At 40.1% G+C, this 23,413-nt stretch overlaps 1 protein-coding gene across 1 annotated transcript; it reads left to right on the top strand.

Annotated features, from left to right (window-relative positions):
• Nucleotides 1–1,100: 1,100 nt before the first annotated feature.
• NDEL1 (nudE neurodevelopment protein 1 like 1) lies at nucleotides 1,101–23,005 on the top strand. The gene is given in 12 exon segments (XM_032210957.1): nucleotides 1,101–1,111; nucleotides 13,606–13,703; nucleotides 14,848–15,001; nucleotides 15,419–15,567; nucleotides 16,318–16,376; nucleotides 16,379–16,453; nucleotides 16,892–17,068; nucleotides 17,297–17,298; nucleotides 17,819–17,884; nucleotides 17,886–17,909; nucleotides 19,408–19,559; nucleotides 22,018–23,005. Coding segments are annotated over 11 exon segments (1,041 nt in total). The 5' UTR covers nucleotides 1,101–1,111; nucleotides 13,606–13,617; the 3' UTR covers nucleotides 22,115–23,005.
• Nucleotides 23,006–23,413: the final 408 nt, after the last annotated feature.

The raw sequence follows: 23,413 nt of genomic DNA, 5'->3' as shown, positions 1-23,413 counted from the left end.
CATCCTTAACTTTCTCACTACAAAACCTGTATCAAAAACTCTATATCCAGGTGTGGTCGAACGCCTGCTTTTTGAAGGGCAAACAGGCATAATGAGGAACCACGTTTGCATGCTTGTCACAATAAAAGCCCATTAATTCATATTTCGCGTCTTCCCAAATAACAGCCCAACGACGAATAAGCATCTCCCAAAAAGCCCACTCAGAGCATCTCGCGAGAGGCGAAACAGCTGCACAAACAACACACGGCGGGTGTCACTCAAACACGCCGCCCCGCCTTTCAAGGGGTTGTTCTCGTCTCCGTTGTGGCCTCGCCCTCTCTGTGACGTAAGATTTTTTTTTTTTTTGCCGGTGAATGCCCGGATGAGGTAAGGTTCTGAGCTGTGTCAGCGAGTAAGGCGATGCGGTTACGTTGGCGGCGGGAGCAGCCGTGACAGAACACACTGGACGGGTAAGAAAGAGCGCGAGGAATAAAGCCGGGGTGGGGGGTGGGGACACGGCGTCCCTCCATGCACGCGCCCGATGCGTTCCTAGCTCGAGGCAGGCTGAGGCATAAGAACCAAGTGACTCCCCCTCCCCTCCTCTCCCACCCCCGCCACCGCAAGCCCACGAGTTCGGCCGCTTCAACTCCCTCACGCCGATTGGCTGCGAACTGACAACAGGGCAGATTTCGCCCGTCGGCTCTTTTTCCTATTAGTCAGAGCGGGAGCTCTTGAGCGGCGGCGACTGGCTGGGGACTGTGCGTGTCACTCAGCGCGTAAAGGAGCGGCGGGGCGGGCCAGGATCCTCCCCCTCCCCATCCTCCCTGAAAGAGCGAGGAAGACGCGTTACTCTTCTCCCCCCTCCCTCCTACTCCTGTGGCCGTTTGAGCGGTTGAGGAAAAGGGCAAGAAGGAATCGTAGGTCTTTTCGGGAAAGAGTCGCTGTATCCTGGCTCTTTCGCCCCCCGCCCTCCCCAGCCTCTCGGCCTGCGCCTCCCGGTGAGGGGACACTTTTCTTCTCCGTCTTCTCCGGATCTGCCCTTCTTCAGGAGCTGCATAATCCGCCCTTTTAGGTCTCTTGTTAATGCTGAAGATTTCCGGCCGTTGCCCCCGTGACTCGCCTCAGGGCCCAGGTCTGTTTTTTTTCCCCTCCATTAGTCCTTAAGCCGGTTTTGGTCTTTTCCCTGCTTCACGGTATCGCGAAAGCTGCTTATCCACTGCCGCCGAGGCAAGGCATCCTCCTGCCACCTCTCTGTTCCTGTTGGCGTGCTCTACTGACAGTCCGCTCGCTCCCTTAAACCCATCCTGTACCGGTTGCGGATTATGGGGTTTCTCTTCACTTCGTCTTTTGTTTCTCCTTGGGTCTAACAAAATAATAATAATATGGAACTACTCCCATGCAAACCAGCATTCTGCTTTCCACAGATGACAACTGGATGTCTTGGTCGGTTAATGAAGCAGCCCCTGGTTTACAGGTGCTCAAGGCGCACTTTCCCATTCATCTTGTTGAAAGAGTGTATATATAGCGCCTCTGGTGTAGTAGGGTCTGTTTTGTAAAGTCATCGTGGGCAGCAAGCATTGCTTCTGATGTTTTCCTCCCTGAAAATGGCTAATTTCAGTTCTGAAATCTGGTCAGATGGGGTTATCAGCTGCTTTATAGTACATCCTGTATAGTAACTCTCATCTATCTATGCGTATCAAATCTTAGGCGCCTTAAATTCCTTCCGGTATTGAAGCCTGCTTGCATGACTAATTTTGAATGTGGTTTCCTATGAGTAACATCTTAGTTTTGCCAGAAAGGAGAACCTTTTTTCTTTTTTTTTACAGTTAAGGTGACATGACTACAAAAAGCATGTCATATTATTTATGCTTTTTATTGCAGTTTTAAACTTTGACTTTATATTTTTAGAATCAAACACATCGAGAACACCCTCATTTGTTGACATATTTTGCCTGCTTATGTATGAAGGCGCTTTTGGTGTTTGTAACAGATACCAGAGCTATAACTTTAAATCCCAAGGGCTAGACATGTAGGTTTGTTCCACAGAGCTCTTCTATCTTTTGCTCTGAAAGACAGATTTCACTTTCATTGTTCATTATATATGATTGGATCAGAGAACATGGCTGCTCCCATCACATTTGATTGAATTCAGAGCATCAATTTTTATCATTTTACTTTATCTTTCAATCTCTTTATATTCTTCTCCCAAATAAAGGGGAAAACAAATGGCATGTAAATTAGAATAGATCTGTATTTTTTCGTGAGTATCTGGAGTGGGCATAAGGGGCAGATGAAGAAATGCACATGAAGGTAGCATGGAAATGCTATTTATATCTTGTATCAGATGTTGGGACACAATATATTATAGTGGCATTTATTTAATCGTATCATTGCATACATGGTGTCATTTGCAGTTTGTGTGGACACTTTAAATCTAAAGTACCATTGCTTCTCATGCCTAATAAGAATTGCTTTCTAGGACCAACTTGTTGATATTTAGAATCCTCATAACAATATTCTGTCATGTTGGGAAAATGAAAATGTTTTGCTTGTCAGATGGTTGCTAAGATACACAAATATATTGCTGATGTCAGAGGACTTACATTCTCCTGAGTCACTGAAAGAATTTCCAATTGCTTAGGAGGAAGAAGTGCAGGTACAATATGTTTGATACTGAGTTGATAGAAGGTGATTATGAGAAATGCTTATGATGCAAAATAGACACCAGCAAAACTAAATTAACCTAAACATTCAGTTTTCCTTAAAAATCTTGATCTTTATTGAGATACACTTACCAGCACTATTTGAAAAACTGCGATATAATTTATAGAATATCCAGAAAAAATATTCCTCACTTGAGAATTTTAATTAATAATAAATTAATCTTTAACATGTCACAAATATATTACTTTGTCACTTGGATTCTTCCATACCTGAGTTTCCTAAATAAATTTAATGGAAATCTTTTATGGTTGAAGAGTATACTCTTTGTGACCCTATAAACATGCTGGATGTGTTCTATAGATTTCATAGGAAGAAAGCTGAATATTTTAAAAATAATGATAAAGGGGGAGTGATATGTTAATTTGTGGCTGTACTCAAAACCTATATTCTAATTATCCACCTTAAGATGGATCAACAATATGGCCATAAGTATAGTCTGCCACAATAAATGTTGGAATGAAAATATTGATATTTCAGTTTTAAAATCAGCTTTTAGATTCTTCTTTAAAAGTAACAGGTGTTTGTCAAGCTGTAGAGGTGCTTCTGCTTTGAACTGATTCCAAGCAAAAGTATCCATTGAAAAAACTCTGTCATCTTTCTGGAAGAAAATTCTAAACATTCTATATCTCCTATATAGGCTGAGTTAGCATTACTGTATAGTAGTGACTAAAGAAAATGGCTGCCATAAAAAAAAGTCAATTCTGTTTTATTTAGCATACTCATACTCTAGCTTTTTTCAGTCCTTAAATGAGTTTATTATCTATGATACTTTTTATTGCTCCCCTGGTTGCTTTTTGTTCCTTAAAGTCTGTATGAACATATTTAGTTTGTATAGTAGTTTATGGTAGCTATTTCAGGATCCTGTACATTTTAAAAAGTACAGGGTTTTGTAACATATACTTTAAAATGTCAGAGGTCATTCTTAACTTGCTGCTTGGAAATAATTAGAGCAAGCCGAGAAGAGTGCCTGGTTCATTCTGATGTTACTGAAGACCGAATGAGCTTCTGTTGATCTGAGGTCACATGAATTAAACTTGCATCATTCACAGAAAATCTGTTTGCTAGTATCACTTACATCCATGGAAACTTTGAATACAACCATCACTACATTTGTAAATGGAGACAGTGTTTTTTAATAATCCTTATTAAAATATAAATATTGTAGAAACATATAGTTACATTTAAATGTACATTTAATGTTTTAATACAGTCATGTGAGTTTTTAATCATGTCATGCTATAACTAATTTTCTTTATGTAATCAAAATATGAATTTTTATAACATACTTTTTCATAATTGACTTTTCTGTGTACTTCCTAACTATAGTACAGCATAAGGGTGATTTTTGTTTTGTTTCTCACACTGAGTTCAGAAGAAATTAGGAAGGATTCCATACATGTACATTTAACTTTTATGTAAGTTTTTCTCCTTTTGGAAGAAAAGTCTGCAACAGTGACAATGTTCTTACTGGGTTTTATCAATAGATCCACTTTAGACATTGTTCTTAATCCAGTTACAGATATACCCTCTGCTTTTATCTTTTCCAATTAGTGTATGGTTAGCTATGTAACTCTAATCACTAAGCATAGGTAGATTTTAAATAGAAATTGAAGCTAAAATTAGAAAATTGGTTTTATTTCTAATTTAATCATATTAAATAAGGATTATGATTTGCTGATTTAGCATAGGGTAGTTTATAAGCTTAATGTTACCCCAATACCTAAGTCAAGATTTTGGGATTGGGAATAGCAGATGATTAACTCAGTAAAAGATTTATAGAACACTGTGTTTAAGTGCAACTACCTCTGTAGCCGAATGAAATCACAAAGTAAGTACTTTATTAAATGATTATTAGCAGTGATAAATGACCAAAATGTAGCTACCCTTCAGAATACTAAAAAATGTCTATCCACTAAAAGGAAAATGCTTTTTTCTTCCAAACTGTTATGGTTGTTTGTTGGAAGGGGAAATGTTGGATTTGTCCAAGAAGCTGAATCAAAAGGGGAGCATACTTGTAAAACAGTATCTGTTTCTGTCTCTGAACAAGACCCATAGGTAGGTTAGGAGATAACATATATCCTGCTTAATTTGATTTGAGTGATTGAGTTAATATTATCATTGAACCAGACTTAACTTGCAAAACATAGCGTAGGGATATGTGATATAGGAGTTGTAAGATGAAAAATATCTGGGAATATGCATGAGATAATTCTTTTCTGCAGAATACTTATCCCCCAATATTTACAACTGCATAGATTATGATAATATTGTTCCCCAATAATACTTGGAGATCAAGGCCTAATTCAATACAGCATAGATCCCTGTGGTTTTGTGCACTGAAGTAATTTCCCCCCATAATAAATACATTTTCAGAAAAGAGATTTTAAATTTGGAAAACAATGGGTGGAGAGGTCATATGCTCTTATGTAGTTACTTCTGTGTTAGAACATTTTGGGATTGCTATATGAGAATCCAATACATTATGGGCTCTTCTGTTTGAACACTGCTGAACTGCACATTGCTACCTGTGTTAATTCTGACCATGAAAAACAGGAGCATGGAAATTGGTTAATTCTTGTAACTGGAAGATATGCCCAGTTAGGTTCTTGAGCCAAGAATAGTTTTTCTGCTTGGCTGCTTTTCAGCAGCTATTTTCCATGCAAGAGAATGTACATAAGCTAGCAATGGACCAGTGTTAGATCCAGACTTTATTAAATAATAAATAAAATAAGAGATTCAACAAACTTAACACATTGAAAACATTAAGAGAATTCATAGATGCAGGTACGTATGTGGGTGTTCATGGCCAATATTAATCATGCAGGTGAAATGAGCAGTGTAGAAATTTAATAAATAATTTTTGGGGGGAACCGTAATATTTGAATATTGCTGTTTTCTGGAAGACTTGGCAGGATTAACCAGAATTGGGTATTATGATGTCCAATTGGCCTCGAGACAGAGTTAAAGCTGAAGCTACGCCTCTGTGCTCCTTGCTTCTGATTCCAGTTTCAACTCTGTCTGGCCGAAGAAGGACGAGTTGCTTTGGTTCCAGAAATTCCCAAACACAATCCAGTGTTGGATCCTGCAATTTCTTCCTACCTACTTTCCCTCTTTTGCCTCCATCTGCTTCCTGGACGCATCACCTTGGTGTGGCTCGCTCCCCGGCTGCCGGTAAGGGTTTTGAAAATTGTTTGTTGGGGCTATTAGAGGCGGGATGCCATTCCGGTGGCCATTTTGGGCCTCGTGTTCTGGCAGGCTGCATGGGCTGAGGCAGAGGCTGCTTCGGAGCCTCGATCTCATACCTGCCATCCCGGGGGGCAATCCCTTCTACAGCAGTGGCTGCGGCAATGCCCTGCAGACCCAGGGCGAGGCCAGGAGGCCCGGAGCGGCATGGGACGTCGAGGATCGCGCAGCACACTATGTGGCAGCTGCACGGCTTGAAAAGGCCGGAAAGATCTACCAGCAGCTGCGATCATTGCGGGAAGACCGAGAGTGACTGGGGGAAGCTGTTTTTTGCTGCTGGCCAGATGGGCTGAGCCTGAAGGAGGCCCGACCTGGTACCATGACGGATGGAGAAGAGAGGCCTGATTCCCCCCCCTATTGTCCTCTGGGGATGGACCCTCCAGTGAGGCCCATGAAAGACCCACAGCCTCTGCAAGGCTGCACAAGACCATGGCTGCTGGGAAGCCTTCCAAGACTTTACAGAGGGACAGAGAGAGGAGGCACAGGGCTCTGGAAAAGCAGGTGTCCAGGGCTGAACAGGGGGGTAGGCCTAGTTCTCCCTTGAGGTCCAGATCGCCTATTAGATCAAGGTCTAGGTCTCCTCCCAGGGGGGATTCCCCATTATATGTTAGGGAATATGCAGGGGATATTTCCTCTCCCACCTCTCTATGGTAGAACAGGGCCCCTATCTGAGGGATCCTTTTCAATGCAGGAGGGCCAGGGGGGATAGCCCCATGAGGCCGTCCTTGGCTCCACAGACTGATGACTGTGAACAAGCTGGGGAGGAGGATTCCTTCATTAGAGACATGGAGCAGCTTCCTGCGAGCATTCAGAGGTTTATTTCCTCTGCAATTTCACACGGAATTGCTACTGGATTGCAGAAGGGGACTGTAAGCCCTGCAACTGTGGCAAAGGTCATGGGGGGGAATGACCTTTCCATGGGTTATGCCAGGACTAGACCCTCCCCTCAGGAGTGTACTGACCAATTTCGCCTTCTCTGGCTAGCGATCAGGTTCAGAGAGAAGTAGATATGTCCAATGATGAGGATCCCTCAAAGCCTGAAGCACCAGCATTCTCAAGCTTGTTTCCCCCGGATTTGTTCAAATCTCTACTGCACAAGGCTAGGGCGACAGTGCAGCTGGGTGAGACAGAGAGCGCCAAGGAAGGTGGTCCAGAAAAGAAACCGGAGGGCTGGGTTTACTCAGAGCCTCAGAGCGAAGGAGGAAATCCTGCCCCTAAGCTATTCTTGGAAGTAGATAAGAAGCAGTGGGAAAGGCAGGAACATTTCCTAACCCTAATAGCAATGATAGGAGATTCTTAACATAGAGCCTAGTTTTCTGAGGCTTTGCAGGTGCCCACAGTTGACTCTCCAGAGGTGGCCTTGGATTCCACGTCTACAGTGGTGTCCGGTGATGTGGCTCACTACTTGACGACTGGTGACAAGAAGGCAGAGCTGACTCTTCGCAAAACATTCCAGAGTTCCATGTGGGCCATCAAGGCAGCTGCCTCAGTGTTGTTCTTCAGCCGCATGGCTATCCTTTGGCTCCAACAGATGCAGGAGCGAATTCCGCCAGAGGAGGTGCGTACTCATCGGGATCTCAACAAGCAGGTTGCTGTTGCTCAATTTTCTGCTAACGCCACTCTGCATGCCATGAAGTATGCCTCCCGGGCAATGGCCTCCTCAGTGACCTCCAGACGCCTCCTGTGGCTGCGGGGGTGGCAAGCTGAGAACAAGGCGAAGTGGCACCTGGCCTCATCCCCTTATGCTGGGGGCTCCCTTTTCGGTGCCCAGTTGGACCCAATCCTCGTTGAGGACAAGAATAAGAAGAAGGTCATGCCGATGCCCGCAAAGAAGTCAAAGCAGAAGTCTGCACCTTATTTTCGGAAGCAGCCCTATCGTCAGTCAGATCAGGAAGTTCAACAAAGCAGGTATTTTTCAATCAGTCGGATAGACACTACCCGAGGGATAGGCCTAGTTCCAATCCCAGGGGAAGAGGCCCTTTCGGGGGGGAGGTGGCCGTCCCTACCGCCAGGGCAGATAGGTCAATGGCAACCCCCCCATAGGCGCAACTGATCCTGTTTGCTGGTGCCTGACCCTACTTAGTCCGGTCGAACCAGATATCAGGGCGGTGGAACTGGTTCGACGGACTAAGTAGGGTCAGGATTCTATTCTAATCTCTTTGTCGTTCCGAAAAGTTCAAGAGGATGGATGGCGATACTAGATCTAAAACTTCTAAATTTTCACCTGGTCTATAGGAGATTCATGATGGCTTCCCTTAAATCAATTTTGGCGGGGATCAGGCGTAATGAATTCATGGCCTCCACCAATCTGACGGAGGCTTATCTCCATATCCCCATATTCCCTGGTCATCGTAAATACCTCAGGTTCTCTTATTTAGGTAGGCATTATCAGTATAGGTCCTTACCATTTGGACTGGCATCCGCGCCTCAGACTTTCACTAAGGTTCCTAGCAGCGGTGGCGGCTTCCCTCCTGAGAGCGCTCCGTCAGGATCCAATGTTATCTCAATGGCATTTGGTCCGGGCTGCGTCATTTGAATGCGTGAGGGAGGACATTTCGTTAGTAGTGTCTACGATCCAACAGTTAGGTTTTTCAGTGAACTTGGATAAGAGTTCCCTGGTCCCCAGCACCAGGATTCTTCACCTGGGGACTTTCATAGATTCCAGGTTGGGGAAGGTGTTCCTGTCCCACAGCCGTAAGGTTAGTTCGTTAGCTTTAGTTAGACAAGTTATACATCAGTGTTTTGTTCCTGTAGTGGTGCCTCTCCAGCTTGCTGGGGAAATTCATTTCTTGCAGAGACGTGCCTTGGGCTCCTCTGCACGTGGGTCAATGGGGTCTCCTGCTGCATCAGGGGTCCAACTCCAGCAACTCCGAGGCAAGGTTTACAGTGACGCCGCAGGTGCAGCTGTCGTTGAAATGGTGGCTCTCCACGGTGCTACCAAGGGCTGCAAGTTCAGGGAGCCAGAGCGCCTCATCCTGACAACAGGACGCCAGCTTTGTACTGGGGAGCTCTCTTGAAGTCCTGGATGGCGCAAGGCCGTTGGACTTGGATGGACCTCATCACAATATCAATTGGCTGGAGCTGTGAGTGATTCACTTGGCACTGTTGGCATTTCAAGGACCATGTTCGAGACCGGGACATCTTGGTGCTAACCGACAATGGGGCAGCAAAGGCTCATGTACAACCGGCAAGGCGGCACACACTCCAGGGCTCGTCGTACCAAGACGATGGCACTCAGCGCCTGGACAGAGAGGCATCTTCAATTGCTCAGGGCGGAGCACATCACGGGAGCGAACAATCATCAAGCTGACTGGCTCAGTCAGTCCACGGTCGACCACGGAGAGTGTAGTCTTCTTCCAGAGCTGTTCCAGACCATCTGCTCCAGGTTCGGCCGTCCGGAGGTAGACCTGTTTGCCACACCGCAGAATGTTCAGGTGGAAAGTTTCTTTTCTCGGCTCCCGACTTGGAGGAACGGAAGGGGTCGACACTCTTCAGCCCCCGGAGGGCCTGCTCTACGCTTTCCCTTCGCTTCCCCTTCTCCCTGGGGTAGTTTGGAAGATGATCTCAGAGAGGGGCGGAGCTCATCTTAGTGGTGCCTTACTGGCTGTGCCAGGTGTGGTTTGCGGACCTCATGTGCCTGTCAGTGTCACATCCATGAAGGATCCCAGGGAGAGATGTAGACCTCAGGCAGGGAAACCTGGTGCATCCCGAGCCACAGTAGCTGCAACTAGCCATTTGGAGATTGAGCAGGAACACCTGAGGGACGCCCACCTTTCCCAGAGAGTAATCTCCACCTTTGAGGCCTCATGCAGAGGTTCCACCACCAGGATTTATGATTCCAACCTGGTGGGTCTTTGCAGAGTGATGCGGGCCTCGGGAGCGGATCCCCGTGAGGCTTCGGTACTGTGCGTCTTGGAGTTCCTCCGAAAGGGGTTGGATAAGGGGCTCTCACATGGCACCCTTAGGAGATAGGTAGCAGCTCTATCCACGGTCATTCAGGGGGAAGGGCTCCTTCCACTTTCCAGATTCCATTAGTTAAGAGGTTTCTGAGGAGCATGGGCAACCTCCGCCCCTGGTAGTCCACAGATTTCCAACTTGGAGCCTCATTATGGTTTCTCCAAGCCATGACAGGGGCACCATTCGAAACCACTGAGGACGGTTTGGCCTGACGTTCGAACCCTAAGGTAGTGTTCTCGTGGCGGTCACCTCAGCCCGTCGCATCTCCAAACTTGGAGCGTTGTCCTCCAGGTCGGATCTTTGCACATTCCACAATAATCAGGTCATCCTGCAACTGTATCCGACCTTTCTCCCCAAGAGATTTATTCCCGCGCCCGTCACGCGATAGGGAACGCCTTTGGCACAGGCTGGATGTCAGGCGTGCCTTGCGCATTTACCTGAGGCGCACGGAGAGCCTCAGGAAATCTGAGGCACTTTTAGTTTCCTTTTACCCATCTTCCTTGGGGAAGAGGGTGTCCTCCTCTGCCATAGGGAGGTGGATCAAATTGGCCATCACGCTGGCCTATGAGGTTCAGTACCTACCGGTTCCCCAGGGCATCACGGCACACTCCAGCAGGAGCGTGGCTACCTCGGCGGCCTGGGCTACACAGGCGCCTATTGCAGAGATTTGTAGGGCCGCTACGTGGGTGTCCCCATATCCCTTTATCAGGCACTACAGGTTAGATGATTATGCATCAGCTGTTGCGGCCTTTGGGCATAGGGTGTTACAACAGGTGGTAGCACATGAGGAACCCAGGACCAATAGTGCCCCCCCCCCCCCCGAGGGATGTTTACTTGGATATGTCCCAATCCTGGCTAATCCTGCAAATTCCTCCAGAAAATGATAGTTGGTCTTACCTGAACTGTTATTTTGGGAGGTTTCCAGGATTAGCCAGGTTCCTGCCTTAGCATTGGTCCATGGGGTTGGGGAGCTCAAGGGCTAGCGGGTGTCCCCTTGTGACTTGTTTTCAGGTGTTTTTCAGTGGACTTGACTCATTGAAACTGAGAACCAGAAGCGTGGCTTCAATTTTAATTCTCGGGGTCAATTGGACATCATAATACCCAATCCTGGCTAATCCTGCAAACTCCCAAAATAACAGTTCAGGTAAGACCAACTGTCATTTTCAGTCTTGTTTGATGCTACAGGAAATCTCTGTAGAGAATGAAACATAATAATAGCTCTTATTTTGGTATACCAGGTTTATTTATTTTTTTATGTACAATATTTAATAGTTCTTTGATATATATGCTTGAAGCGGGAGGGGGGGAGTGATATCAGATACTTGAACTCTTATTTTGTGACATGCAGAACTCAAGCAATCTTCAACCAAAGATTGTTTTTTGCCCAATTGTAGCAATTCCTGAAGTGGTTAATTAGACAGTGAACTTCAGAGAAATTATTTTGGTATGTCTTCTAGGTTCTACAAGATTAGCATTTTTCTTTTAATGAACACCACTGTTATTGTTACACCCTGATTATGTAGAATGAATTCTTCAATGAATCAAGATAGTGATTATTCTCTTTGTTTTGCCCTAAACTTATTTTTACCATGTTTTGTAAAGTGTAGCATATATTCCCTTTGGTTTCTTGTCAGTTTAATGTCATTTTATTTAATAATACTAACTTTTTCCAAAATGAACAGTTTAAGAGACCTCCATAGCAATATTTCTTAATTACATTGACTAATATACAATGGGGCTGGTAAGGGGGGGAGCACTATTTTGTTTGAACTTTTTAGTTTAAGCCATGGTTTTTTTGGATTTTAACCTAAGCAGTGTTAACATGGCTTCTCCCTCATTCAGATTTCATTGTCATCCTGTTCATTTCTAGGGTGTAACATTTAACTAATTGTGTTATTTCCAGACCATGTGATTGAGTTTATATTTTTTGCTAAGCCATAGCTTAGTGAATGAAAACAAATGGTTTCTAATATTTTAATATTTTTAGCTGTAATCCACAGCTAAAAATATTAAAATATGACAGATGACTTTATCTAGGTTCAAATAATATCCTGTGTTGTGATTTGTTTGATTTTATTCAGCACACTGTGCAAACCCACTTTTAGATGCTTTCCTGAATTAATGTTGCACTACTTAATTGTATTATCTTGGAGTTTTTCTGTGTTACTGTCTTGGTACTATTTCTTTACATTGCAAAATCAAGTAAAGACCTTAGGGATAAAAGCAGAACTGTACTGTAGAGATTTAGAAGCGCTGTCAGTAGTTTGTTTTTAGTATTGCAAATTGCTTTAAATAGCACTTCCACTAAGAAGCACTGATATTACTATAGTAATAGGGAGGTAAGATTTATCAAGTCCAAAGCTTCCACTGCACAATTAATACTTTCCCGAGTGATATCGTTTTACCTGCCAGATTTCTGTTGCTCTCTCAAAGAAATATTTGTGTTCTAGTTCAGGGAGTTTATGTGGTTTGTTAGACCATGTACAGCCTATATAGCTGGAAGGAAAATGGCAAAACACAACAGTTCATTCACTACTTTTTTCACTGTTTATCTGAAGGCTAGTTAGTTATACTGAGTTCAAAAGCTACTATACAGCTTTTGTTACAGTTTCAACTTTCCCTTTTGCTTGTTTTTGGGAGGAGGGGTTTTGGACATTTCCACTGTTCAGCATGTACAATAGAGTATCTAGTATTTGTCCTTCATTGCTTGAATGAAAAATGTGGGTCACAGAACTGAAAAGTGCTCGACTTTCTGTCTGAGGGAAAAATGGCTGATGGTTATCAGAAATCACTGTTCTTTTTAGCTGATAGCTTTAGCTTTCATGAAGATGTGAGGTCTGAGGAAGTCTGTAATTCTTCTCCAAAAATTTAAGGTCAATCTAATTTATTTTTGTTTATGTTAAAAATGGATAGAAAGAATATTTAGGAAAACATATACTAGTGTTACTGTAGAAGATCTGGATTTTTTTTTAATTCCACTGATAGTATTCATTTAGCTGGCCTTTGGATTTGTACAATTCTGTAGAAGGAGGCAATTAGCAATGTACTAATTATGTGACTGATTTATTTTAGAAGCTGGTCTGAGAATATGATTGAAGGGCAGTGGAACAATTAAAATAAATTAAAAGAATGAGCTGTTGCTTAATATCTTTGAAAGTGAGATTAGGGTGTGGGATATCTATGAATATAACCCACTGTTCTTTTTTCAAAAGATCAGTAGCAATAGAAAACGATTGGTTCAAGATTGTAGCATGTATTGCTGCCTTCCCTCCCATAATACCCCTAATTTAAATGTCTCTGCAGCTGATACGATATGTCTTGTGAAAGGAAATTTATGGTTAACATTTTTGTAAAGCTAATTGGTGGATTATTAAAACTGAGGAAATAATTGATGCCCCTCTTTAGATACTGTGATTCTGATTTAATTTTTTTCAGATATTCATATGCATGCACCAATAAAGTTTTTGTTTTAATTTGGCTGGACATGAGAAAAAATATAATAACACTTCTGGCTTTCATTTTAAAAAGTTAGATTTCCTGGTTAATTATTTCTTGAAATGGAAATAAGTTTAACCATATTATTCCTGTGAGGGCAGGAACAGAAGATCTGTCTTATAACTTTGAAAATTGACAGAGAGCTTACCTGGAACCAAAAGGACATCTCATGATTTTATTAACGAAATAACTTGTCCCTTTTTATAGGTAATTTTTATCATGGATTGTGAAGAAATTCCAGCGTTTTCAACTTCAGTGGAAGAAGCTGCATACTGGAAAGAGCTGACTTTAAAATATAAACAAAGGTATGATTCTGATACTGGGTTATTATGAGTTTTAGTCTGATATATGAACACATTAACAATGTTCTCTTTGTGATCCAGAAGCCTGCAGATGGAAGCCAAGTATCTCAAAAATAGCATTATACTTGAATGGACTAGACTTAATGCTCTAGGATACATGAATAGAATCTCTATTGGAGGTGACCTTGCTCTATATGGAATCTCTTTTTGTAAACAATGGGGCCTTTATCACTTCAGAAACACTGCTAATTCAGACTCTTGTGACATTTGTCTATTTTACTGGGGGTATTCTTTTCTAAAAAAATATATATTGAAGTATGGTATTAACTTCCAAGGCTATCTAATTTTGATAAACTCATTCTTAGATAGTGAGAGACTTTGCCTCTGTTTTAAAGGCAGCTTGGAAGATCAGCTTTACAAAGCACTCCATGTCTATCTTCTAGTATAGATTTCCACTAAATATCCAAGGTGTGTTCATCTCCAACCACTCTAGGAGAAATCTGCATGGATTTAATTTGTTCAGAATTATCTCTTTTAACCTGACTTTACAAAATTTCAATAGTTGCAGTTGATTAGATAAATGGCAAAGGACAGTCCAAAGAACTAATTTTACATTTTGTGTGTGTGTATGTGTTTGTGTGTGTGTGTAAAGTTCTGAACAGCTTTAATTAAAAATAAATAAATAAATAAATAAAGGCATGTACTATAGTTGCAATTGATAGAGAAATGGAGTGCTTACTAATATATTGACAAGTGATATGCAGCTATTTGAATCCAAGATCTAATGGATACTTCAGAGGAAAGTGGGTACATTGGCAGCATCTGTTAATACTGCTATAAAGAACTATGCCTTTTCCTGGCTTGCCAGCAACCTTGAAAATGTGCATTGGAGTTAAAGATACAGTATGCCAATAGAATGTGACAAGGTCATTATACCCTGTCACTATTGTTTTATTCCCTTGTATTCGGAAAAGTTTGGAAAAAGATGCACTCTCATTAAGAAGGTGCCAATAGGTCTAGTATGGGTGCCCATGTCCCCTCAAAAATATTTTTTCTGCTTTACAACTAAATAGCCTCATATCTGTATTAATAATAAAAGCATCTTCCTGGAAAAAATCTCTATTCACTACTATTATTCCTGTTATAGTTTTCAAGAGGCCCATGAAGAGCTGGCAGAATTTCAGGAAGGCAGCAGAGAACTGGAAGCAGAATTAGAGGCCCAACTGGTACAGGCTGAACAAAGAAACCGAGATTTACAAGCAGACAACCAAAGATTAAAACAGGAAGTGGAAACCTTAAAGGTACAGCTTGGGAAGGAAAAATGTCTTCTGCTATTGCATGATTCTTTGCTGTAGAACATAGTACTTAGATGTATAATCACTCTTGTTTTAGGTTTTTGCAGTCTTTGATTGATAAAAGTACAAGTCTACTAATTTCAACCCAAATCAGTGGGTTGTTGAAGAAGTTTAGTTTCCTAGGTTGTGTCTTGTAACCTTAAGAGTTCCAGTTAACCGTTTTCTATTCTGTTCAGCTGTTGTTAACATGAATATTTCATGCTCGGTCCAACAACGGTTTATAGCCTGAGTCTTCCAGAGCATTTTTTTTCCTTTAAGATCTAAAGCACTGCATAGCTATATTCAGACAGTAGCATAGAAATGTATTTAAACTTCTTGGATTAATTTCAGAGATATAGAATTTTTCATGTCCTATATTTTCAGGAAAAACTTGAACACCAGTATGCACAAAATTATAAGCAAGTGTCTTTATTGGAAGATGACTTGAGCCAGACTCGGGCAATTAAAGACCAATTGCATAAATATGTAAGAGAGCTAGAACAAGCCAATGACGATCTTGAGCGTGCAAAAAGGTAAGGAATGTTGGTGATTGCCAAGTTATCTGACTGAAGAAAGCATGTATTGCTCAGGTTTTGTTTTTTTATAGTGCTATAAACAGTTTCTTGATATTGGTGCAGTTCTGCAACTAAAACTAAAGTTTGTCAGATTCCCCAAACCACTTTCATTTGTTATATTTTCTTTTGAAACGAATTTTGAAATGTTCAAAAATCATGAGTAATATTTAAAAAACAAGCATCATATTTTCCTTTGATTTTATTCAAATTCTTCTACGTAGGTTTTTTTTTATTTAACAAAGCTTAATGATTGAGTAGACAGCAATGTTTCTGGGTGATATTGGAGTACTTTCTCCTAACTAATATCAGAACATTCTGTAAGAAAACTAGTCAATTGGTTTTAGTTTTCTAAACTATGGGAACAGATTTTATATGTACCAAGGTTTCAGTTTGACTACTTTTGTATCTAAAATAGCATCTCGCAAGTAGGTATGTATTTGATTATAGAGTATTAAGAATAAGACTATTAAGTAAAATAATGGCTTGCTTTTTAAAATTCACTGTATACTTATTACTAGCATGGAGAGCTGCCATCTTGTTCTGCATTATCTTATCGACCCAACCAGCTCCTGGGATGACTTATATTTTGTTCATTAATTTTCTGTCTTTGACAGATATTGAATCCTCTGTTTCTTATGTTTCTTTATCTCCCACAGTTCAATGTCTTTTAAAGAGTTTATTTCTTCTGATTTTTTTTTAAATTTCTAGGGCCACAATTGTTTCTTTGGAAGATTTTGAACAAAGGCTGAATCAAGCCATAGAGAGAAATGCTTTTTGGAAAGTGAACTGGATGACAAGGAATCTCTGCTAGTTTCTGTGCAAAGACTGAAAGATGAAGCTAGAGGTACTACTAAATATATAGCTGCTAGTTAATGTTGTAATAATGGCAAAGTATGATTTTCTAGGTTATAAGAAAGTTGCAAGATAATTTTCTAGTTCTGAAGCATAGCTAAAGTTCATCTAATGTATTCATATTTTTATGGCTATTTCATGAACTGTGCAAACAAACATATATCTGTTTGAAAAGAAGCACATTCATTGCACACATTAGCACATTATTTAAAATCAGATCCTGGGATCAATCCATCCTCATCCCTGCTTAATCTGTGAAATCAAATCAAGCAACTACAAGGCCTACAATTTGGTGGTGTTAATCTTTGGTGAGGCATATGAGTGTCTCAGGAATGAATAGAATAGTTGAACGAACAGACCGGGACAGGGAAGGGGTTTTTATACTCATAGCTAAAATAACAAGTTTGTCAATTTTTTCTTAAATTTACAGATTTAAGGCAAGAACTAGCAGTACGAGAAAGACAACAAGAAGTAACTAGGAAATCTGCTCCTAGTTCCCCAACCCTGGATTGTGAAAAGAGGGATTCAGCAGTCCAAGCTTCACTGTCCCTGCCAGCAACACCTGTTGGGAAAGGCTGTGAAAACAGTTTTCCAAACTCTCCAAAAGGTAGAACATATACATGCTTATATACAAGTAGAAATTGAGCCAAGTTTAATTATTATATCCCTATATACAACTGTTTTTTTGTTCTCAAAATATTGGGACAGGGAACAACATTGGAATAGCATAAGGAAATAAATCCATTTCATCTATAACATTTTTCCCTTTGTCCTCTTTAGCTATAAAATCTGATCTATCTAACAGCAATGATAAGTTAGGAATATAGAACACTAGCAGTAAGAATTTGGTGACAAAAAAGCCCAAAGCGGCCCACCCTTAAAATATGGCAATTTGCAATCATGTGACCACAGGATGCTGCAAATGGTGCTGAATGGTGTTAGGTTGTTAAGTGCCCAAATTATGGTCATATGAACACAAGGGTAATTTCACAGTTGTAAGTGTTGTAAGGTCCTTGTAACTTTGAACTGTCATTAAATGTACAGTCATAAGTGAAGGACTACCTGTATTTTTACCCTTGCATTACACTGGGTAATATGCATGTTCAGTTCTTAGAGGAAAGTGTGGGAAGTGATTTTATGGAAATAAGATTTTATGTAAATCAGTATTGTATATAGAATTGTTTTATTCCCTGGCCATCAAATTTAGACAAAATATATTGCTATGGCACTTACTCATTGAAACAGAAAGGATCCTGGTGTGGGGTTGCTGTTGTTCCTTTTGTTGTTGTAAAAGCTTAAGTTTTGACTTGTAATTATGTGACTATACTATTCTGTTGTATTTGTGGGTTTGTTGCAGCTATTCCATGGCTTTGGTACCAGCCCCCTTACTCCATCTGCCCGAATATCAGCTCTCAATATTGTAGTGTGATCTTCTACGAAAAGTGGGGGTAAGAACTATGCTCTGCATCATGATATCTTGCTATGGCTGTTTCTAGATGCTCTCTATGTGACATACAGTGCAATTCCTCACATATGGTTTCCTGCCTAAGCAGGGGGTTTGGACTGGAAGATCTCCAAGGTTCCTTCCAACTCTGTGTTCGATTTTATTCTAGTCCAGTGAAAGGCAATTACTTGAAACACAAGTAGGTTTACTTTATTACATGAAACAAATGTTTCTGTACTATTATGATACTAAGGATAATTGAACTCATTGGGCTTATTTTAGAGAAATTTAGAATTGTGCTATTTGCATAGTTTGAATGACTACATGGAGCAGAAAATTTGTATATGCAAAGGAGGGAGGGATTACATATGTTACTTGGAAAGAACTGGCCTGGGAATCAAGCATGTACTGCTAGATCAACCGCTCTGTGGTTTCATGTAGGGAGAAATGTCAATAAAATTTAGCATAGTAAGACTACTGTATTTTTTGGAGTATAAGACGCACTGGAGTATAAGACGCACCAAGATTTTGAAGAGGTAAATTAAAAAAAAATATTTTTTTGCACTCTGCAGACGTCCCAAACCCGCTTCATGCCTCATTTTTTGTGAAAATGGAACATCTAGAGAGTTTGAGAGGCCTGCAAAGTGCTCCTGGGGGTTGGAGGGGGGCAAAAATGAGAAAAACAGGTCCATTTTTTGTCCCCCAAAAGGGCATGCATAGCCTTTAGGAGGCTTGTAGAGTGCTCCTGGGAGCTGGGGGGGGGGGGGGGGGCGAGGGGCAAAAATGAGCTAAAACCGGTCCATTTTTTGCTTGTTTTGCCCTCCCCAGACCCCAAGAGCACTTTGCAGGTCTCCTAAGGCTATGCACGTCCATTTTTGTGAAGGGGGCAGGGTTTCGGGAGGCCAAAAATACTGTATTCAGTGTATAAAAGACACCCAGATTTTCACCCTCTTTTGGGGGGTAAAAAAGTGTATCTTATACTCCGAAAAATATGGTAATATTATTTGTAGAGTTCAGCATCTTGAATCTTAGCTTTCACTAATTCTTTTTTAAAAAGTTCATGGCTGTTTTAAAAGATACACAGTGCATGAAATTTTACAAATCTCATACTTTACAATCAGTAAAGAGAGGTCCATATATTTTCAATATTCCACTCCCAATTCCTGTATTGCAAATACTTGTATCATTTTTTAATGTTTTCTTAGTATGCAAATTGCAGTTTCCACTACTAAAGATATTGATGGATATTAAATAACTGGTTGCTGTTTTAGATAGTTTCTCTGTGAAAGAATATTTGAAAGCCAGTTTCAATTAATGGGCATACTTTTAAACAGTTCTTAACCAAAAATGTATGTTAAGAGCACTTATATTTCTTAGCAAATAATTTTGCCTGAAGTGATTCTTTATACTTTTCATTGTGATGTGGCTCCTAATAATTCTACCTTCTCTAAATGTTCACCCAGAGTGATAATACATTCTGGTTTTTTTTTATTCCTTCTCAGGCTTTAGAATCCAAATTAGCTGCTTGTAGGAACTTTGCAAAGGACCAGGCTTCACGTAAATCATATGTTGCAGGAAACATAAATAGCAGTATGATCAACAGCAATGGCATGAAGTTCTGTCATCCAGGACATACAACATTTTATGACAAAGCGTAAGTTTTGTTTTTACATGAAGTTTTATAGAGTTGTTTTTTTCATAAGGTTTTCCTCACTCCTTGATTCATAAACATCTTTTTTATTTTTGTTCAAATAAATTCTGACTCCTTGTGTCTGTAGTGATTAGTCCCTGCAGTTTTCCTAGCAAGATTTACACTCATGATTTGCAATTGACTCCTTCCTAGGACTGAGAGTGAATGACTGGTCCAAAGTCACCCAGATGGCTTTGTGCCTAAAGCAGGACTATAACTCATGATCTCCCAGTTTTTAGCCTAATGTCTTAACTACTGCATTAAACTGGCTTTATCTTTATTTTGGCATAGGCTCCAGCTTTGCTTGTTATACCTTTTCCTTAATGAATGAAAAATGGGAATTTATATATCTTCCATTTGATTGCATTGCAAGAAAGATGACAAGACAGCCCCAAACAACTTTATATTTTGACTTTGAACATTTTTATGAATGAGAAAATGTTCCTAACAATAAGAGTCATCTCATACAAAAAGAAATCATAATTGCTTGACTTAACTACACTTTACATTTGACTTCCAATATAAGTAATATTTAAAAATAAATAACATTGAAGTTTTCAACTGCCATTCATTAAAATTGTAGAATACTGTTTTCATCTACCCAAGAAATATATAATTAGTCACAAGGTTTAAAATATTTTGTGGCTGTGTCATATCTTTATTTGAATTGATGATTTCCTATCTTTCTTTTTTTTCCCTTTCTTTATCGATTCTTACTTCAGGATCAGTATTTCTGATACAAGCTTATTTAATTTTTTTAACCTCTGGATGATTCCAACTATAATCATCTAAATAATTAGGGATAACTGGAAGTAATATAGATATCTTATAAATACTGATTAGGAATAGTGTTAAATATAGCAATAGAATAAGCAAATGATCGAGTAAAGGAAATAAAAATGCATATTGGATGAGAGATTCCATTGTCCTTTCATTATTTTTCAAGGCAGTTTCAGTTTTGATGGTACTGCAAATATGGCTCAGACTGATGCTATTCCTCACAATTGTATTTCAAATTGTGGGTTTCAGTACATCTTAAAGACCTAAATTGCTACTTAAAGTTTTCGGATAATAATATTTAGAATTTAAAACTGAAAGAAGTACTTTACATCTGACCAAAGACTAAACTAAGAATCAGCCAAGGAAGTTGCTGCAAAATTAGAGTGCAACCTGAACCTTTGCAAGTACTAGCAAATACTGAACATTGCAAGTACTTTTTAAAGATAGTCACTCACAGACTCTATAAAAGCAGTAACTTTGGCATGAATAGCTATCTAGGACTGATGAATAATAAATCCCTATTAAAAATTGAGCTGCTCAAAATATTATAAGGAAGAATGTGGAGAGACGTCTCTGTAGGCTCCTTTTATGCCTAGCCAAATGTCTGTGCAACTTGCAGAACAAGAATATGTCTTGGCTGTTTGCACATGGGCAGGATAGAAATGATTTATTCATACGATTACTGTTAAAGTCAATTCAAGTCCAGCAATTCAAACTAGCAGAGTTTCCAATCTTGAATTTTGAAGCTCAAAATTAATAACAAAAGCCCCCCCCCCAACCATAATATAAGTGAATTATAAGCTAGGAAAAGCTCACTCTTATCAGTGACTTCTAAAATCTGTTTGCTGGATTGATTTTTTCCCCATCAAAATTATACAAGGAGCAATTGATGCATCAGAAGCGTTCAAAACATACAGTACATGTATTTCATATTGTTCCTTGCTGCAGCATTTTTCTTTAATCATCTTTTCCCTTCATTCTGCATAAAGATCTATTTATTTTTGTTACTCTTATGCTTTCTACAATGTTGGTTAGTCTGGCTTCTTCCAGATCTCACTCTGTGCCCTTTGGAAAACCTGTCTCCCTTAACTTGGAGCATGCGTTTCTGCAACCACTAAACATCTTTGAGTCTGACAGTAATCAATCCCTTTTCTTATGCACTCTTAATGTAGCATACAAGAACTTTGTGCTTATCAATAGTCAGCATTCATTAGAGTAAAAAATAAAGGTACATTGCAGTAGATAACTGGAGTTCTCCTATAAATAGTGCAAACCTCACATGGTAAGCAAAGATTACTTAAATACATTTAAAGTTAAAACAGCAGCAACCCAAGTATTGTAAACATCTTGTTATTTAAGTGATCCACAAGCATCAACATCCATTTCTTTGCACTGCTTCTGCTTTGGGTTAGTGTTGATATGTCATGGCATTGTGTATTGTGTAGCTCTTCCTGTCGTGTTGCTTCCACTTCCTGTCTTATCTGCTGCCTTCACTCCCAACCCAGAACATGTTCATAAATTTGAGCATCCGAGTATGAACGGATGATAATCACTGCCTAGGGCTGAACTTCTTACAACATGGAAAGTGAGTTCAGGCATGCCCGTTCTTCTCCTCCTTCCTTTTCTTTCTTTCTCTCTATAGCCCCTGTAGTGTTCTCCCTGCCCCCAATTGTCGCTGGATCCTGAAACAGCCACGTTTGCTTATGGACCCGACCCAATCTGCTGCTGCTGCCTTATGAATGGCCTATAGTTGGGTGGTGGGACTGACTGAGGTAATTTGCTCATTGCTGTACTGCAGCCTTTGCTGCTATTGTGTTATTTGCTTTGAATTCTCTGTTGGCTTTCTATAGAGTTACATGTTAGCTAATTCAGCATGATAAGATGTATACTAAGCTGATGTCAGAGTTACAAGCAGAATGCACTGTTTGCATAGGAAGTTATTTAAGTTGATGACAGAGCTGTTGAGGCTTGGAACTAAGAAAATTGAGGAGGAGTTTGAAGTGCATGTTTGAATTAATGAATGGTAGCTGAGACACAATGAACTTGTTTTTTAGACCTTGTTGTGGAAAAAAAAGTAAAATTGGGTGTTTTCTTTGGTCTTAACCCAAGGCAGAATTGTTATCTTCTATTAGCTTGGCATTAATGCACCATTTTTAATATTCTAAACAATTATCTTGATGAATTAACAGAATTCATCTCCACAGAATTAACTAGGGATATATAAATGTACATAGAATCAGGCAACAACAGCTTACCCTGAATGGCACAACCAACTAGTTGGCATTGTTTACAGGAACCTCGGCATAGTGTATGCAAGATGGTGTGGAGAATAAGAGTGTTAAGATTCTGTGGGACTTCCAGATCCAGACAGATGGGCAGGTACTAGTCAACCAGACATTGTGGTAATAGACAAAGTATTAATAGGAAGCAGAAGATAATAGTGGTGATAGATGTAGTGGTGCTAACTGTGACAGCAACATCAGAAAGAAGGAAAATGAGAAGCTGGAGAAGTACCATGCTCAAACACATCCCAGGAACAATGTCAGAGCTCTCTGTCTCAAAATAAAGGCAGACATACATGATAAATATGCTTGAATCTGGACAACATGTTAGAATCTAACAATCCTGTGTTAGAATATGGAAAGCAACTCATTTTATGGTTGAAAAACTGGGTTCTAAATCAAAACTACTTGTGCATTTGTGAAATGAAATTCATTTCCAACTTCAGTCATGTTTTGGACAAAAGGATACTTTTTAAACTATTTTTCTATCCCATATGTTTAGGTCAGATTCCCTACATATTTCATGGGTAATTGTGCCTGGTTTGGTGTGATGGGCTTGCTTTTATGCTTGGAGATCATTATTGTTTATGTGTATTGTCCATAATGGATTTGGAATTGACATTATTAGTCTAATAGCCTCTCTTTGAATTTAATTTTCTAATATGAGTTTCATTAATAAGTTCTAATTTTGTCTTGATCCTTTCTATGCATGTTACTTGAATGGAACACATGGTATATATTGGATTGAACTGTATA

Source organism: Thamnophis elegans, chromosome 2 (genome assembly GCF_009769535.1).
Source record: "Thamnophis elegans isolate rThaEle1 chromosome 2, rThaEle1.pri, whole genome shotgun sequence".
Taxonomy (NCBI): Eukaryota; Metazoa; Chordata; class Lepidosauria; order Squamata; family Colubridae; genus Thamnophis; species Thamnophis elegans.
The sequence above is the reverse complement of the archived record's forward strand: the minus strand, read 5'-3'. Positions and strand labels throughout refer to the sequence as shown.